The sequence below is a fragment of the Myripristis murdjan genome, chromosome 3 (genome assembly GCF_902150065.1).
Source record: "Myripristis murdjan chromosome 3, fMyrMur1.1, whole genome shotgun sequence".
Lineage (NCBI taxonomy): Eukaryota > Metazoa > Chordata > Actinopteri > Holocentriformes > Holocentridae > Myripristis > Myripristis murdjan.
The window spans coordinates 16552927-16572821 of NC_043982.1; the positions used below are offsets into that span (position 1 = coordinate 16552927).

The window sequence follows — 19895 nt, forward strand, 5'->3', positions numbered from 1 at the left end:
ATTTAGCTGCATATACAGCCGTAGTGCACACAAAATGGGATAGCGTTTCTTACTTGGGATCCCCGAGTGATGAGTAAAGTCAGCCTAGCGTGGATCCCGGCTCTCTTCCCCCTCCTTTGTTTACGTTCGTACCGCTTGCGCTTCCTCCTCTCCCTGGTGATGCCGGTGTAGACACTGGTAAAATCCTGTGCTGGTGTAGTCCACATCAAAGCAGAGTGCCTCATTTCTTGCAGCATGCTTTACCCTGATGTTTAGTAAAGTCTCTCGGCTGTAGGTTATGCAACCACAGCGTCTGGGTTAAGCAAAACATTTGAAACATTCACTCTCGCTGATCCCTGGAGGGGCAGCTGCGTCCATGCGCGCCGCCATCACCATAGCAATACAATGCCAACTTCGTCTGTGGTTCGGGATCGGAGTCGGGCTCAAGTACGTACGGTTGTATAACATCACGCTCAGCAGTAGCCATGATAATCTTACATAAGATGATTAACTCGCTTTCGACAAGTTTTCAAGTAGTTACTGTATCTCGTTAGCTCGTTTCGTTCTTCTCTCGCTCTATTGTTTACGTCCCAGAATGCATTGCGCAGTGACGTCGGTTGGACCACAGGTGCTCAAAACCACAAATATCATGCCAGGGATATCAACAGTTAAAATAAAACCCTGAAAAAGTGTACACCATGGGGCCTTTAAGAGCTTCGGGGCACAAGCATATCTGCAGATTCACTTAATGCAGCGTTTACATGTGATATAGCAGCCCCTAAACACATCTTGCTCAAATCTCAAAACCTGCTGGTATTATAAAATCTTTTTTAAGCTTTTACGGACTAATATGATATCTTAGAAAGAATCTTTTGTCTCTGAATTCCTCCATAACATAAGAGGTGTTTCTTGATTTAGATTGCTTTTACCTTAAGCCAAGTCCATTTTATGTTACTACCTTGGCAAGCAGTTTTGTACAAGGTAGTGTTGACACTGTGAGTGGGATGGAAGATTGACATAGTGGTTCTGCCAGTAGTTATCCTCCTCCTTTCCTCCATATCTGAATTGAAATGCTCTCTGTGACAGACTATTTTGAGGCATATGCAGTTGTGCTGGGTGATCTGTAAGGGCTAATATAGAAAACATTTGAAAAGATCATGAGTCAACGCCGGAGGAACATATTTGGAAATATCAGTTTGCACTCTCATGAAAAGCGCTTTTGTTTTCTATTTTAACCGCAAAAAATACAGTAGAGCTAACGGTCTGTTCCTCCATATTATGAAATGAAATTGCTGAGGTCATTTTTGATAGTTTTCATAAAACCTCAAGACAGTCTGCCATTTATTGCCTCTCAGTGAGGATCAGATTTCGCAATGTTGTCTTTTTAAGGCTAGTAGAAGTAGCGAGGGAAGTGCAGTAGAAATTGGGATATTTGAATAGCACTGCTTTCTCTCTGTAGGGCGTCAGAAGCTCTGCAGCGAATCTTCTGTAGCCGGGCCCAGATCAGGAGCGAACAGCTGGATCTTGAGAGACAGCTGAAGGAGAATGAGCTGCGCCAGCGCCACAGTGAGGAGGCCAACCTGCAGGCCCAATCTCTCTGTGCCAAAGAAAAGACTGAGAAGGTAGCTGATGCTTACACTGCTATTCACAGATTTCTTCATCGCCTCAGAAACAAACTGCTGAGTCATCATTGCACTTGTCTGTTCTTTCTAGTTATTTTAGCTACTCATTCAACACCCCTGCGGGACCGGGTCAGTGCCCTGTAATTCCTGGCTGTTTTCAGCCATCTGAACTCCAGTGTTTGTCCCAGCTTTAAACACCATTTCAAATATTAAAGGGAAATACCTCTGAATCCATGAACTTTATATTCTTTGATGTCATTTCTCTCATCCCTGCAAAGCTCCACCAAATATGGGGTCAATTTACTGTACATTGTCTGTTTTGCACTTGAAAGCTCTCAGACAAAAGGGATGGAAAACTTTAATGTTTGTTTTGGAGTCTTCATAATATGCCAGATGTCGGGGCGGGGTCTTACGATAACTGTATTTTTTATTGCTTCCATCAGGCTACCTGTAAGCATGAACGTAAGATTGCTGCCTTACGCACACAGCAGCAACACATTCACAAGCGTATGGAGGAGGCAACAGTGCGATTCCTGGAGAACGATGGCTGGCTTCATCGAGTGGAAAATGAGATGAAGTTGTTGGGGCCAAATGCCCAGGCCCCAGAGGTGAGTAGAACTATATGTGATCCTTTAAAGTTTTAATGAAGGAATCTGGATTAGTGCAAACCCAAACCAAAATGGTTTCAACTCAAAAACTGACATTTGCAAACCATCACATTTTTGCTGGCACTAAAAAACAATATAACTGTCAAGAAATTATAAAAGTATGATTGACAAACTTTATGGTTCTACCCAATTTCTGATGCAGTTGCTGATTTTAAAATAAAAAGAAAAAAAAAAAGAAAAGAACTATTTTTAGGAGCATAACGGAAAATACTTTATCTGAGAATCATAAGGATAACCCCCAGCGTTCCAGCATGCATGTGACCTGTTCATCACTTTGCAATATTTAACCATCATAGTGAAATAAGATTTTAACACCGCTTACTTTTTAAGATATTAATTCCTTAATCTTGGAAGAATTAATTCATTCATCTTGATGCAGAGTTGCAGTGAAAAGACAGATGAGAGATTCATACTGTGTTTTATTCTCAAGTTCAAAACAAACATGTCCATACTATGGTCACATGACAAAAGCAGCCATGGCTAGCGGAAGAGGGGAAGAACTTGACAAGCCTCCCACATCGAAAAGCCAAGATCCCCCCAACAACCTGACTGACACTGTTTGTGTCAGAAATCACACACCATCTTTTCAGTCTAACAGATCAGTCTGTCCCCCACACAGACATAATAAACACAGTCATGACAATTTCTTTACTAACCCAATCAAATGAGGCCCTCCTGTTACTATGGCGATTTTCTGTGATTAGGAAGCACAAATAACATGAGGGATGATAAGAAATTAGTGTTTTCCTTTCTTTGACAACAATGACAAGAAGAAACTCTCAAATAAAAAAATGGAGAGCCATTTTACAACAAGTAAAGTTATGCTAATTTGTTATCATCATTTGACATTTGTTGAATGCCAAATAGTAACATATATATATAGTTTCTGGTGACTTCACAATCTTAAAACCTGCAGTGTGACAATACAATGGCTAACTATGTTAGACATTTTCAACAGCAGGTTTTGCAGTGAAATTATCAGTGGAACGTCCACACCACTCAGATATAAATTCTGCCTGATTCTTGGAAGTGTGTTAGGCTTTTGACCTGCCAATAGAGTGTATGGTGAGCAACACCAGACTGAAAAAATACTTATCTTGTATACAGGATGAGGTAGTGTGAGTTAAAACAAGAAAATAAATGAACATGGCTTGATGAGGGAAAAACTTTACAATGAGGGTTAGCTCCTTTAAAACTCAGTGCTTGGTGTTTTTTGTTTGTTTATTTTGGAAGGTAGGCTGTGTCTCTACTGGTGTCGTGACTGTCTTTGTTTTCTTCCCATCTGTTCTCTCAGTAATTAGAACCGTGCTCATTTTATTTCTCCAGCTCACTCGTGGATCACTGAAGAGAATAAATCAATAGCCTTTACTCATCCCTCACACAGCAGTCAGTTACTTAAAACCATGTCCATGTTATTTTTTTCTTCTTTATCCTTTTTCCAGGAACTGGCCCAGAACTATGACGCACCCACTGGTCAAATGTTCTCTCTGCTGTTGTTTCGTAGTTCCCTTACGTCAGAGATTTTTTTTTGCCCCCAGAGCAGACAGCTTTTCAGAGGAAACATGGCTGAAAACAAAACTTTGGCGCTTCCCTCTGCAGTGCCAACCCCCAGCCAGTTTGTTGTCTCTTCTAATTCTGCCTGTCAGAGTGCAAACTCAACATGGTCTTCCTTTAGAACGGCCATTGCCTCACCACCACCTCTTGTTTCTCCAATCTCAATTCTCCTTGTCCAGGTCTTGGAGAAGGAACTCTGTTGCCACAGACTGGAGCTGCAGGTAAATGATCTCAAACAACACATCAAGCAGATGGTCCAGCTCACCGTGCTTCAGGATCAGGAGAACAGCCGCATGCAGAAGTAAGGTTAACTAAGTAAATGGTCAGTTTGTATGGTTAAAGCAACTGGGAGTGACATGAAATACGCTGAGCTTTGCTGTTTGACAAAAATATGGCTTAACATTGTGTTTCAGAATACTGAACATCCTGCTGCCTGCTCATAATCGGCACTACCATGTGTTGTGTGAGGCTGGGCTGGTCACACCAACAGATGAAATGGAGAATCATGAACTAGAGCAACTTGTGCTGAGGGAGAGAGGCGTGGCTTGGGCAGACCAGGAAGGGGCAGGACAACATCGAAAAGGGGAGGGGACTGGGAAGGAATCACACGAGACAAATGAGGCAAAGACCTCTGGGTTCTGCAGCGAGTTGGCACCTGTCCTCTCTTTCTCTCACCTGTCCTACCACCAGAATAGCCCCTGCAGTGAGTCACCCTGCTCATTCTCATACTGTTGTTAATTTTCATGAAACAAATGATTATCCCTGTAATGAAAATAATTTTACATATATCGGCAGAGGTTGCGCTCCATGTTGCGTGTGCCTTCGGAGGTCTATTACAAGTATTGCTTTGGAATAATTTGCTGCATGGTAATTGTGTGGCAAATAAATAAGGGGAAAAAGGTCAAGCCATATAGGCACATTAGGCACCCTAGGATCGTGCAGCCTCTGTGCCTCTCTATATCTGCTTGCCTCTCCAACAAGCAGTCCCTTTCCTATTTGGATGACACCCCTCCTTTGTGCCCTAAGTCAACCCTGAACATTTCATAGAAGACGGTAGCCAGAGACACATACTGTTGAGAAAGCAACACAAACTATAAACTAATTTACTTTGCTTTGCTGTGCTAAGTAACAAAAATATTAAAAGTGTAAGGATTTAAATTTTTAAAAAAGCACATACAAGAAGCCAAAAAGTCTTATAAAATATTATAAAAATTATAGGACTAGGTTTTTTCTTGTTGTGCAAAGTTTGAGAGCTCATAGTACTAACAAGCTTATTAGACCTCACCATGCAGTCTATCAAGAGTTTGGCTGTTTTTAACATCAGTGAGTTGGGTAGTAACATGCAGCTTTTCGTAATGGTACTCAGGCCATCATCCTTTGAGAGCATTTTGACAAAATATAGACCTAATTTTTTTCCTTTGACTCAGGTGCAGAGAGAAGCACAAAAAGACAGTCATTGTGCCAGGCCGCTCCATCACCTAAAGGTAACTGCCTACACTCCACTCCCTACTCTCACCTCTCCCACTGCCTTGCTAGCATATTCATTCATCTAAACCCCTGCACACCTGCCAAATCTCCCTCTCTCTCTCTCTCTCTCTCACTCTCTCTCTCTCTCTCCTCTCTCTCTCTCTCTCTCTCTCTCTCTCTCTCTCTCTTTCTTTTTCTCTTACAGACATACACATATACTTAATGCTTAAATTTGGTTGAAATACTGTAGCCCTGAAGATCTCTCTTTCTCTGCCCTTTTTGCTATGTTTTTAGCAGCTTTCCTTCACACTTAGGACACTTCCTCTCTCTCCGTGTGTAGAAATCTATAGGGATGGTGTTGTTCAGAGTAGCAGTATACACAGTAAAAAAATTAGACATGAAATATGATTTGATTTACCATTTATATGGTGCTGCACACATCCTGTCCTTGTCCAAAGTTCAGTAATGAAATGTCATGAACACTGAAAGCCACTTTTAGAGAGGAAAAAGTGTACATGGGGAACCTTTGGGGAAATGTAGCAAGAACGTTTATGAATTATAGCACTCCAAATTGGCTGTAATGATATTTTCTGCAGGTGGTCTACATTTGATTGAAACACACTGTGGGAATTTTAACTTTTGAAATAAAAAAATAGCTGCCAGATGACCAGGGTTCACCAAAAGGAAATAGTATATAAAAGCTACAGGGAATTTGTCGCCAATATAATTAAATTTCAAACATTTGGCTTCAACTTACAATAAATCAACTTCAGTAAGGGATTTTGTGTTGCAAGTTTTGCCCTTTTCACATGAGCCCTACTTTCCTTCTGGTCTGTTTGGTTAACACTAAGCTTCAAAGCATCTATGAGTGCAGTGCAGAGCCACTGCTGGTTGCTATCATTTTTTGTTTTTTGTTGTAGGGTAGTGGAGCAGAGGGCAGATTTTTATGTGTGCATTATAAGCCTTTTGCTTGTCCCTGCTCGCTTGTACTTCTCCACCCTTTGTTACACCTTACTGTTACAAAATCATCCCTGGTCCTTTCTGTCATGCAGAGGCACTGATTTTGTTGGGATGGGATATGTGCGTATACTGTACCTGTCCATATTTGCACTGTGCTGCTGTTGTTAGCATGTGCTGCAATATCAAACAACTTTTCAAAATTACACCCACCCATGTGCATTGCGTCTTGTAAGGTTACAGAAAGATGATTAATGAATGGATATTTTAGGTTGACTTAGTGTTAATGTGGTAAAATGTTCTGAGAAATTTGACTTTATTTGATATGACATGGCTTTATTTGATAGTATTCAAACTTTGACATGTATTTAGGTCTGTAACCACAGGTTAACAGTAATACATTTTGGATAGTGATGCTTAAGCTTACAATTGGTGTATTTCCAGTCAACTAGTAATGTATCTAGAAAGGATACAGACATTTTCAGAAAGTGATGAAATGAGACTTTGTACATCAATAAAAGACAAACACAGATTTTGCTCAGTTGTAAAACTATAAAGCTAGCTAGCTTCATAAGACTAATGGTGCAGTCACACTTGTACTAAATCTATACAGAACCATGTTGCATTCCCCATATACATCAGTTGAAAAACTAAGTTGGCGACAAATGAAATGAATCACATCCGGTGATAAACATTTTTTTCCCACTCATCTCAGCAAATTCACATTTGTGTCCAAATGGTTAAGTTTGATTAATAAATGTCAGGATGTCCTCCTGAATATATCATAGTATATTCTGAAATAATATATCTTACATCTTGAGGGAATGAACTGTGTATGAAAAGTTAGTAATTATTTTCTTTTTACTACTTTGTCATTTATTGGAGGGAATGGAAGCATTACATTTGCAAGAAAAGTGATTTAGAATTGGACTTATAATTTTGAGGAAAATGGGTCAGGATCTTTTCATCAGCCAATAACAGCTCATCCGTGCATATAGCAGTCCAACAAAATCATTGGAGTATAATATCTAATGGATTAAATGTACATCTGCATTACAACTTGCACTTAGAGTTTTACTAGGTACTTGTAGTTGGTATTTATACGCAAAATTGTGCACTTGACTCCCCACCACTTAAGACTTGAGCCTTGTCCTTGCACAAAACCGCTTGCAAGGTATCTCTAGAGCAGCAACATATGGAGTTCCCCCAGATAGGCGTTCCCTGACATTCTCCACAGCTTTGACCTGCAGCTTGTGTTCCTTTCTGCTGCACAGTGTCTGTTCTGGACAAAAGGTGGTCTAAGCACAGTGGCCACTGTGTGTTTTTGATTAGGCTTACATTCAATTCCCACAATAAATATGAGAATGTTGGATGAATGAAATTAAAGATGAAAGCAATTTTGTTTTGGCAAGGTGATGCTGTATTAAATAGGGGCAGTCTCGTAAGCCATTTCCAAATTGTAGCACTCGATATTAAACTCACACTAAATAAAAACAGATTATCCTGTTACAGGGCTAATAAATGAACAATGCAATGATGCAAGTCCATGTATTATTCTGATTAATAAAAAACTTGTCTTAATTAGTAAAGAAGGATAGTTTTTAGAAAAAGGTGGCATGCCCTCTCCGGGTTGGTGGAGAAGTCCTGCCTCAAGTGGAGGAGTTCAAGTATCTCGGGGTCTTGTTCACGAGTGAGGGAAGGATGGAGCGTGAGATTGACAGGCGGATCGGTGCAGTGTACCGGTCTGTCGTGGTGAAGAAGGAGCTGAGCCGAAAGGCGAAGCTCTCGATTTACCAGTCAATCTACGTTCCTACCCTCACCTATGGTCATGAGCTTTGGGTAATGACCGAAAGGACAAGATCGCGGATACAAGCGACTGAAATGAGTTTCCTTCGTAGGGTGGCCGGGCGCTCCCTTAGAGATAGGGTGAGGAGCTCGGTCACTCGGGAGGAGCTCGGAGTAGAGCCGCTGCTCCTCCGCATCAAGAGGAACCAGTTGAGGTGGCTCGGGTATCTGTTTCGGATGCCCCCTGGTAGTGAGGGGCGATAAGGACTAAAAATTTTATCACGATAATTTCTGGCATTTATTGCGATAACGATAAAAGTGACGATAAAAAATATAAAACAATTCAACTCCATCTTTTTGACTACAAATCTATCACCGCATTCAGTCTTGAGAACCCCACAAATACTGCTCAAAAATAATACTTACTGTAGTCAAATACGCTACTAAACTATACCAATTAAGTTTAAGTAGTACACCTGTACTGCATCCTTTGTAATCACCGCTTTTTTGCAAACTTTGCATATGACAGATGTTTGCTCCACGTCAGACTTACTGTAGCCAAACCAGTTCCAGATAATCGAGCTGGAGCCTCGTTTAGCAACGAGTTCTTCGCTATCAGCCCCGCCTTCCGCCATGCTTGTTATTGTGCTACACGTGTGAGCTGCTGGCTGCCAGCGGCGAGTGCGTTGCGCACGTAATTACGTCATCAACAGGAGTTTATCGTTATTATCGCGAGATGACATAATCTTACCGTGGGGAATTTTTTTGACGATATATCGCAAACGATAACATATCGCCCATCCCTACCCCCTGGACGCCTCCCTGGGGAGGTGTTCCGGGCATGCCCCACCGGGAGGAGGCCCCGGGGAAGACCCAGGACACGCTGGAGGGACTGTCTCTCGGCTGGCCTGGGAACGCCTTGGGGTTCCTCCTGAGGAGCTGGCGGAAGTGTCTGGGGAGAGGGAAGTCTGGGCATCTCTGCTTAGACTGCTGCCCCCGCGACCCGGCCCCGGATACGCGGCAGAAGATGGATGGATGGATGGATAGTTTTTAGGCTTATTTCATCACTGCAACGTTTTTCTTTAGGCCCTTAAGATTTTCAGTTTTGCAAAATTAAAGGCAAATGCTTATCTTGGGAGTGGAAATGGCTTGTTTTGAGTGCTAGTCAGCAAAAGCTTACTAATGTCAGAAACCTGGCAACCCAGTGGGTGGTTTTGAGAGAGTGTTAATTTAAATATTTTTAACCTGCTCTATAACTCAGAGCGACATGCCTACATGTCACAAGTCAAACAACAAATTTTGTCCCTACATAGTTTTTGTCTTGGCTGAAGGACGTAGGCATGTGACTTTAATGCGCCAGAAGTGAGTTGGTGCATGGAGAGGCGTGTAAACACAAGAGATTTGAAGAGGTGGGTTAACGGTGTTTAAGGGCATTTACCCCTCACACTCCTGCTTGCAAGACGTTCTATTTACAAAGTAGCAGGCAGTGGAAGCTCATCCCCTAAAAGTTAGAGATCAACACTGTTATTTTTGTGAAAACTATTCACAGCAGTTATCTAAATTGCGCTTTAATAAGCAGCCTATGTCGCTACAAATACACCATAAATTCATTATTATAAAAGTATGTATAATCACCAATCTGTTTACTTTAATTACCAGTAAATTTATCTGAAAGTTTTACCACAATAATTTAGCTAAAATTATCCATTACTCTTAGCTTACTGTTTCCTAACAGACAAGCATAATAATGTTTAATTTTAGACATCTGAAAAACACTAAATCACTTCATATGTAGTGCCTCCTTACAGTATGGTTTCAGAATGAATAGTGAACCAGAAATTACTCAGTAAATAAATTCCCAATAAATTAGCAAAATGTTTTTCTGCTTTCTTTTCACAAAAGCAAGCAGTTATGAATTTGGTTTTACCAGTCTTATACTATGCTGAATACTTTCATAGTTATTATATCTGTTTATCTCTATGTTTACAGAAATAACCCGGCAAGTGTAGCTCACAGGCTGCTTGAAGAGAAGAAGTTTGTTACACCGTCACTTTAATTGTCATTAATGTCATTCCCAGATGCACTGTTTAGTTTTACCAGATTCTTTCCAGTTCTAATGTGTAATAACTCACTTGCTCAAATGTGCAAATGGCCATGCCACAACAGCAGGGATACCATATCAGTCACCTCTACAATGTCAATCCACTGTTACTGTGATAGCTGCCAAGATTTTGAGCTTTCAAAACAGACAAGCTGATCCGGCTGTTTTGTTTTTGGGAAAATACCCCTACCCCCACTCTTCACCAGAGACATTTAATGTTAGCCAACTTGATGCTGACTAAGGCGTCAGCATTACTCCCTGGAGTCTTTGTTAGCCAGGCTAACACACAATTGAATGCTTGCATTTGTAGTGAACTAACCACATTAATGAAACCAAAGATCAGCTTTTACATTTGCTGTCCAAATAAACAACATATGCGGTGTGCAGCTACCCATACTGTTAGCCAAACACTGCAATTGCTCTCTGCTTTCCTCTCACCCTATAGAAAAATGTCTGTGAGGCAATATGCTCACCACCGCATGTTGTTGGTATTAGCAGAGTATTTCAACTTCTTGTAGCTTTAAATTTATGCATGCCTTGTTTGCTAGGGCTGTTGTTTGGCCTGGTACTACTTCTAGTCCCTTTGAAGATTTCAAACTTCATGCATAAGTGTTATGGTGTAAAAGTATAGCCTCTAACTCTGATAAATGAAATGCTATTTATGACTCCCATACTCTTGAGTCTGTATATGGATGCAGACTGGTCTAGTCACTTGATGGTGCAGAAGCTCCACAACCTTATATTGTGTATCTACAATTATTGTAAAAGACACCTGATCATCAGCCCCTTTGATCTGATGGCAGCTGGTACTCATATGTATGCTATGAGGTAGATTTGCAGGGAAAGAGAACTTTCAAGCATGAAAGTGAACATTCAGATGTCAAGTTATGCACAAATTTCAAATCTGAGTCAGCCATATTACTGTTGCAGCAGAGTATTGTAGGGGTATAACAGTTCACTGAATTCAGGATTCAAGTTGCTTATTATAGATTTCTAATTTTTTTTATTAATAGAGATCAGTGTTGCCCAATGTTCCCCCACTTGCTGACAGAATATATCAGCCTCTGATACTTTTTACAGCAGTTTTTCTACGGGTGTCTTTTCCCCGTTCTGCCTGGAGTAGAAAAGGTCGGTATAGCCGCTTTGAGGAGACGTGTTCCCATCACATCCTGCTCGCTGCCCCCGGGACAGCAGCGGTGCTCCAAAGTTTCTTAAACTGTGCACATGAGGCATTCAAGGTAGTTAATTCTCTCCCAGTACTGATCACGGCTTGCACCCGTTAGTACAACTTGCAGTTTGCATTGTTTTGCCATTCACTAGTTTTGTTAGATTGTTTAATCAATTGAGTGCAGCTCTCCACAATGTGCAGTGTGACATCTGACAATGCACATCACCACATTTTTGCAATGCGAAGTATCCTGACACCATATATTGTTATACCCCCACAGTACTGTAATGCAGTACAACTGTACTGCAATAATAGCACTACATTGTATAATTTTGTCTTGTATGCCTAAATTAATATGTATCTTAATAAGACTCTTTCAGACTTTTAATTACAAAATCCTTTTCTACTATCTGCCCTTAAATTATTGGAATCATTAACCAGATTGTTTCATGTGACTAATAAAATAACTCCATGTGTACCACTTGCATTGTAAATTTATGTATTCACTGACCCAGACCTGCATTTTTGAAAAGATGTGTCCATCTTAATTTCACCCTAGAGCTACCTCTCATATGCGGACACACACACACACACAAAGGCTCTTGTGTGCAGTGTTATCAGCCATCCTCAAAAGCTGGCCAAGCACTAACAAATGGAATACTACTTAGAATTGAAATACCACAGGCCTTCTGATGTGCAAGGTCTTTATTTAGCACTCCATGGAACAACTGTGCTGACCGCATCCTGACGCTGTTTATTTCTGTAATTTCTGTCAATCCCTCATCTCTTCCTCAGCTCTTAATGTTAGCCACTGCAGCATATTATAAGAGCTAGCTCCACCCTGCAGCTTGCCAAACCAATCAACTATGATCATTTTTTGAGAGGGCTGGAATTTTCAAAGAGCATTAACTCTTTGTGGACTGGATATTAACAGCATATCACTCAGAGTAATCTGAGGTATTGGAGGGGAAATTTTAACCCCCCAGAGTTGACTGGGAAAGGTCCATACCTAGATTTATGACTATGCTCCTTATTTTCTTTTTCTCTCCCTCCCCTTTATGCTCATTGTTTCTTCTTGTTCTTTTTCCTCTTTGCTATCTCATTCCATTTCCTACCCCCTCTGCCTCTCTCCTCTAGTTTTTTCCTTCCAAGGTTTTAGCTGTCCTTTCTGCTCCAAATGTCTGTTAGTCTGGTGTTTGCTTAAACTCTAGCTTTCTTTCCCTCACACGTTCCTCTTTTGTCTATTTGTTGTTCTTTGTCTCTCTAGCATCTAACCCTCCCAATCCCTCTTGAGCTTCATTCATGAAAATGCAGATCCACAGCAGGGCAGGGAAAAACGTCAGCAGACGTAAACTCCCCTGCTCCACCAACCAGAAAAGGCACACTATAAAAAACAGGCAGCAGCAACCAGGCGACCCTAATTCAGTGCAGCCTCCACCAGAAATAGCAACTCATGCATGTATTAATCCCCTACAAGCCAAAAATATGTGATTGAAGGAACTCTGCTGCCATTTATTGCTAGGGACAATTCCTGCTACTGAAAAGGGCTATTTGTCACTGTCCTCTCATCATGCTGTCTGAACTCTGACTCAAATTTGTTAAATATTGCATTCTGCTATTCAGGGTAATGTATCGATCAATTAATCATATATGCATTTGCTTTCCTCAACCTGTTTGATTTTATTTGTTTTATTAGGAAATTGATTTCGCATTTGTTCTTGTTGGTGTCTTTTTTGTTTTGTTTTGTTTTGTCTTTTTTCTGTGTGTTTTGATTTTTCTTCTTCCAGGGTTAGAGAAAGGTCAGAAGAAGTCAGCACTTCACAGCCTAGATGCTTGCATGTGTAAAGTGCCTTTTTCATAGTGAGCAGCATTAGGGAATGCCATGGGTGTGATGGTCATCATAATGTTAGAGATGCAGTCACTGCAGCCACATGAGCTTGACCCCATTCGGTTCTGCAGCATGTACTTCATTTCAGATGCATTTTAACATAACCACTCACTATTTAATGGTCAGTTTTCATTTAAGATTCAGATCTTTTATATCATTATTTATGGGGTTATCTAGGAGGTTTTATGCTTTTCTGAGTAATAGTTAATGTGAATCTCAACCTGTGCCATAAAGACCTCATAGTGGCTATGTGACACATTAGTGAGTTCTGTTTCAAGTCTCATAAAAGACAAATAATTAAATCAACACTAGGGGCAGAGAAGTTACTTTTGATGGTGTTATGTTTGGTAATTAAAATGAACTTCACTGCAAATTATGGAAGGCTTTTTATTGGTTTTGCAACAAATGTAGTTTTATCTGCAACCTGCAAGTAACATAAATTTGTCTGTTCCCCACAACCCACATCGTTTCTGCCTGACACTGGTTTGATCCCAGTGCTTAGTAGTATTTATTTAAACCCAAAACTGGTGCAACTCATTAGTCTTCCTGTAGCAAAATACTACTGTCTGATTCTGCCACACGTAAATGAACTGCAAGCATACTAGCAGCTGTTTTGTGAATAAAAGACACATTTCCATAACAGTTGCTTGACCAAAGCCTCCCCTGAGACTAGCTTTTTCCTGACCTCATCAGCATCCGTTTCAGCTTCTACACTGACACATATTAGGCCCACAGAGAAAATACTGATTTCAGTCATTTTTGCTGCAGTACTCCTAGGCCTCAGTGCACTACTTGATGTACTCTGTTGTGCTAGCCTACTTAACAGACTTGAACTGTGTGGGCTTCTCTGGTCTTGTCCGTCAGCTGTTTGGAGGAACATACAAATTACTGAATGCAATTTTTATGTTGCCCTATGTGAAAATGTATTTTGGAAATTTGCAATCACATCGGGTTTCACAAAGGGGCCTATTTTTAGGCCTCTTCCTTTTAAATGATATGTGCTTCATTTGCTTCATTATCATATCAGAAAGGACAGGCTTAGGTATTCACATCTATATTGATGACACCCAAGTTTATATCTCTGTCACCTGGTATCTGATCTAGTTAGGTTTTTGATTGAGTCAGGATCTAGGATCTAGTCCGTCCTATTTTGTTTGTCTGTCAAAACGGCATTTGTCGTGGTTACAGTATCAGCAAAGTATGAGCATGACTTTCATGCCTTAACTGTGACGTCTGTGTGTGTGTGTGTGTGTGTGTGTGTGTGTGTGTGTGTGTGTGTGTGTGTGTGTGTGTGTGTGTGTGTTGGAGCTTTGATGGCATGAGGATAAAGTAAACTAACTAGCTTTCAACTTATAGAATTTCATGGGGTTTTTTTTGTTTGTTTGTTTTTTTTAAAGGTAGAGGAGATCAAAAGATAGAGGACGCACCTCCCAGGAAGCCCATCAGGAGAAATCTGTCTGCCTCACTGCCACCACAAAGTCCCAGGACTATCAGCCAGTCCCAAGGATTTGAGGAGGGCATGTTCCCACTGCAGTGCACACCAGAACCTATTCAAAAATCTGCTTTGACCCTGCCACTCTGCCCCTCTGCCACCAACGATCCCAACATGACCTTTGAAATTCAAGACAGTGATGATCAAACAGCAACTAATGAAACCATCATACTACACTCTGGCAGCCCCAGTCAAATATCAAAGTCTACTCACCTCTCGATTTCCAGCCAACAACCCCACCCCTCCAGGATCAACGAGTGGAAACCAGGTCCCACCAAAAGGTACAAAAATGTTACAGTGATGTTTTGCTTTTGCTCCTAAAATGTGTTTCATAGTATATTTATTTTGTAATACATACATTTATAGGTTATTTATACAGCTAGCTGATTTTAGTTCAAGAATGTATGAGTTAGGCTACACTGAATTTTACAGTGATTTTTTTTTTTTTTTTGGAGAGCAACACAATTACTATTTGCAAATTAAATAACTCAGTAGCTTTGTTTACAAGTGTCATTAGTCTAATCTCAGCCAAAACCCCCAGATGAACAGTGTGTTGCCATAGTCAGCTAATTGGCTACATTCAGTTACATACATCTGTAGCTGTCAATACTGCTGTGCAATACATTACATAACATGTCAGACAGCTTGCACACCTCAATTTGCACCATCCATAAACTTGTCACATGGAGGGGTTTTCCCCTAAACATTTATCTCCAAGCACTTATGGTTTGCCCAAACTAAAATTTACATGGTTTTTAGCACATTGTCACCAAGTTATCTTTGCTGCACACAGGTCAAATCTCATGTAGGAATCCGTCGTAGCCTTAGATTGCAGTAAAGGGCATTAGCTTGTCTAAATATTTCTCAGTAGGAATGCAACAGGGTTGTAGATAATGGGCAATGTTTATGCAAAATTTGGCATGTGTTGACACTCAGAGACCAACAGTAGACACTGGCACTCTTTGGCGGCTTAACTGTCATCTTTGAATTATAATCACTGACCCGGTGGCTCTGAATACCACTACAGTGACCTAATTATAATCTTTATGTTTCTGTAGCACTTCAAAGTACAGTTTCATCCTACACAAAACATTCAGCTGCAAACAAAATAGCAAATGACACACAGACATAAAAGCATAATCATAAAAAGGGAGGTCAACAGAAACTAATGGCAACCAGAAAGTCGATTTTTGGGCACCCCGGTGGCTCACCTAGAAGAGCGCGTACCACGTATCAAGGCTAAGTCCTTATTGCAGAGGTCCAGGTTCGATTCCACCTCCATCCCTTTGCTACATGTTATTACAAAGTCTGGGAGCCTTGATGGGGCTGCATGTTGTTTTTCTTCTACATTTTCGAACAGCCAACAGAGACCTGCTGAAAGACCTCAGGCTACACTCTGGTTCATATGGACTTGCAAGGTCTGTGCTTGGTGCCAGACCCTCATCTTAAATGTAATTAATAAATTTTTCAAATAAATTCTGAAAGTAAGACTAGGTAACCATATTAAAGACGCATATGTCTTGTCAGTATCTATCACAATCAGTACTGGCAACCCATGTAAGTGTTAAAAACAGGAAGACCCTGTCAAAACCACCAATTCTGCATATTTCATACCTGCAGGTACAATGGGTGAGACAGATTGCTGTTACTGCCCTCATCCACAAAGTCCAAAATTGTTCTCATGTTGAGTCTGTCAGTGCAAACAGAGGGAAATGTCACGCTCACATGTACGTATGCTCCATAGCCTGCAGATCCCATCTTTACTAGACATGAGACGTGCCAAGCCGCCCTACATGGCCATGACCACAGCTGCACAAGGAAAGCGGAAACTCAGCCGGTATGGTGCCATTGCCACTTGAGCTTTCATTCTTATATCATCTTTTTACTAATCTTGCAGTGGATAAAAACATTACTAGGATACATCTAGACCTATTTGTAGTGGGGCTTAACTTGTGTGCAAAACGTGCATCAAAATTTTTTGCATTGTAATCAGAGAAATCCAGTCAGAAATGGTAGAATTTTTGATTGCAGCTTTGATTCATCTTAGTCTCTCTGTCCCTAACCCCAGGGACGCTGTCCTTGGCTCTAGCAGCCTCAGAGAAGAGGAGGCACATGGTTCTTCAGCACCTAAGCGTGTGCGACAGGATCCCTCAGTGGCCAGGAAACCCCTGAGAGTGCATCGTTTTGCTGGTGAGGATAAACACATAACAGCCTTATACACATACCCACCCCTAGCCAGCCACACTATAAACCATTATGAAGTTTAGTATTTTGCACCACCTACAGCAAACATTGGAATACCCAGTTGTTCACATGTTGTAAGTGCTACTACAATAATTGATTTTGTCTTATATGTGTTTCTCCTAAATTCAATGATGTTCCTGGCACAGTTTTTCCTTATATGTAGCTATATGATTTCTTTTAAAAGATAAACTAGCTGCTGGTTTTCCTAACACAAAAATTACACATAGGTCTGAAGAGAGGTTAGTGAAAACATCTTGAATGTAACTGCACATTATTGCTGTGCGTCAGGAGGGACAAAAAAATTGATCATTGATCACAATGATTGATCATTTTGACTCAACCAACTGCAATCACTAGGCCTAGCAGGCAGATGATGCTATTGAAGCTATCTTATTTTCGGGGAATGTTTTCATTCCGACACTTGAAACAGAAAAAAATCTTCATACATGTTTCAACTATTGAGCTTTCATCGGACAGGAAACATGAAAAAAGCAGCAGAAACACGTAAAGATGACAAGCAGGGTGTGGCCAGCAGCATCAACCAATAATGATAAGGTCAAAAGCCAATTATTGACGACAGCACAGGCAGAAAAGCTCACACTCTGGTTGTTATCCTCACATGTTTCTGCTTGTGTTTTAATGACTGGGCTGTTTACTGGGTATCATGTGGGCCCCAGTGACACCAGCTGAAACATGCAGGCTGTTTCTGTCCTGCTGGGCAGCGGTGAGGCCAGTCAGGTCCACAGGTGCGTTTCTCCAACTCTATTTGGTGGATTGCCAGGAATTTTGGTAACAACATCTATGTTGCCCAGAGGATGAAACCTGTCCATTTTTCTGACCACATGACCTTCTTCTAGCGCCACCAGCTGGCCAAACTGTTGTAATGTTGCATTCAGCAGCTTGAAATGTATGTGTGTGTGTGTGTGTGTGTGTGTGTGTGTGTGTGTGTGTGTGTGTGTGTTAGCCTCCTAACAAAACTAAAGAAAAGGGTCGGACCTGATTAGCTGTTTTCTGAGCTTGAAATCTCAGTAGCCATCATCATAACAGTGTATTGACTGATATTAATCAACACTTGTGAGCCCCCCAGTGCTGTGTTATGGTCATTTGCACCTTGAACAAGCAAATGAAATGTGTAATTTGCTTGTTCAGATATATTTCATATATGATTTATCAAGTTCAACAAAGGCCCTCAACTATTCTTGGAAGAAGAGTTGCCTCAAATGTTTTTTTGTTGTTACAATTTCATGAGGCTAACTCTTCTCCAAGTAGCTCCCTCTCCTACTGTTTTTGCTTTTGTTTTTGTTTTACTTTGTTTTGTTTTGTTTTGTTTTTGTGGGACAAAAGCCACCTAAGAAAATAGTTTGAAATACTACTACTACTACTACTACTACTACTACTACTACTACTACTACTAATAATAATAATAATAATAATAATAATAATAATAATAACAATAACCATAACCATAATAATAACAATAATAATAATAATAATTTGTGTGGAAATGTGAATTTGCAAGTATATTTCAGACAAATTATCAAAATGTATGTTCTTTTGACATATGAATAATATATGCGAGGAGGAGGGGACATACTGGCCCAGGATAGTGCTGTGGTAGGCAGTAGGTTTTATAAAATATTTATTAACAACCAATTTTAATTGAAGAAGAATGTTTCGTTGTATAATGTGTTTATTACTGCTAAATAAATACTAATAATGATGATGATAATAATAATGGTATGTCAGTATATTTCAGGGTCCCAAAGTATACTTGAAACTAAACTAAATTTTCCACCTGCATATGTTTAGACCCATCCAAAGCTGAAGGATCTGTTTTCCACTTTGGGTAATGTTTCTTCCTTGCTGTGTGTCTGTAGGTTCAGAGGAGAACAGGCCCAGAAGAGTCATGAAGAGTGTCTCTGAAGGTAATCTCCACCTCCTTGAGCCACAAAAGTCCAAATCCATTTTCTACAAAACGTCCCAGCAAATTAAACGAGTGGCCAAGAGGATGTGAAGCACCGGCCTGTTGACATCAGGTCATCTTGTGTTTGTGGAGACACACACGTGTATATATACACTAATGTGTACAATAAAGGAAAGGAAAAAAGAATACATCCTGTGGTTTTATTATTTTTATTTTTTATTTCTATTTTATTTTATTTGTTTTATTTTATTGAGAAGTTGTTTTGTTTTGTTTGTTTGTTTTCTTGTTTTGTTTTGTTTTTTGCAACTATGGTAGGTTTGGTAGGTGACCACCGATCCCCAGGGCAGCTAAAAGCAGGAAGACACTGTGTGGCCTCACATGGAGGTGTGCACTGATTGAAAATGAACTAAAATGAGCTGTTTACATGGAAAATTTTAGGTCTTAGATTTTCTTGTACAGAATGCTGTTATAGATATTTTGTAATTAAACTGCGTTTAACTCTACCTGTAGCCGTCATTACAACGAATAAATCCACTCCAACAATGTAATATCTTCACTTTGTGTTATTGATGTTGAGTTTGAAGGGGGTTTACAATGGGCTATGGGTTACTAGCTGCTCAGCCTATTTTTTTTTTTTTTTTTTTTTTCCCAATCCCATATAGTGTTAAGTTCTGCTTTTAACACTATTTTTAAATTGGCTAGAACACAGTAAAATAAATCAGATGAAATCAAATTAAATTAATAAATGTGAAAGGAAAGGCTATGAGGATGTTGGTACAATAGCGAGAATTGGCCTGACCCTGGAATAATAGATAAACAAGAAAAGCTTTTCATTATCTGCTCATCAAAAGTGCACACTTTGTGCAGGAATTGATGTGATGTCGTTTTGAAGACAGGCTGTTGTGATTGGTCAGCGCCTCAGTGTGACTCAGAGATACTGGATGACAATTCACCATCCAAGAGAATACAAAGGTCCTGCCACTACTCGCAACCCTGAACCTGGTTTTATCACTCATGGTATCAGAGATTAGACAAGACTGGTTTGA

The 19895-nt window shown here is 40.3% G+C and overlaps 1 protein-coding gene across 2 annotated transcripts in view; it reads left to right on the plus strand.

Annotated features, from left to right (window-relative positions):
• The window catches only part of kif18a (kinesin family member 18A), a 41935-nt gene extending 22900 nt beyond the window's left edge, over window positions 1-19035 (plus strand). For both annotated transcript variants that reach the window (XM_030046226.1, XM_030046233.1), the window contains exons 10-18: window positions 1439-1601; window positions 2045-2209; window positions 4003-4124; window positions 4237-4526; window positions 5251-5307; window positions 14587-14962; window positions 16426-16518; window positions 16750-16871; window positions 18803-19035. In XM_030046226.1, the coding sequence (XP_029902086.1) occupies window positions 1439-1601; window positions 2045-2209; window positions 4003-4124; window positions 4237-4526; window positions 5251-5307; window positions 14587-14962; window positions 16426-16518; window positions 16750-16871; window positions 18803-18939 (1525 nt within the window). In that variant the 3' untranslated portion in view covers window positions 18940-19035. The remainder of the gene's footprint in view (window positions 1-1438; window positions 1602-2044; window positions 2210-4002; window positions 4125-4236; window positions 4527-5250; window positions 5308-14586; window positions 14963-16425; window positions 16519-16749; window positions 16872-18802) is intronic.
• Window positions 19036-19895: the final 860 nt, after the last annotated feature.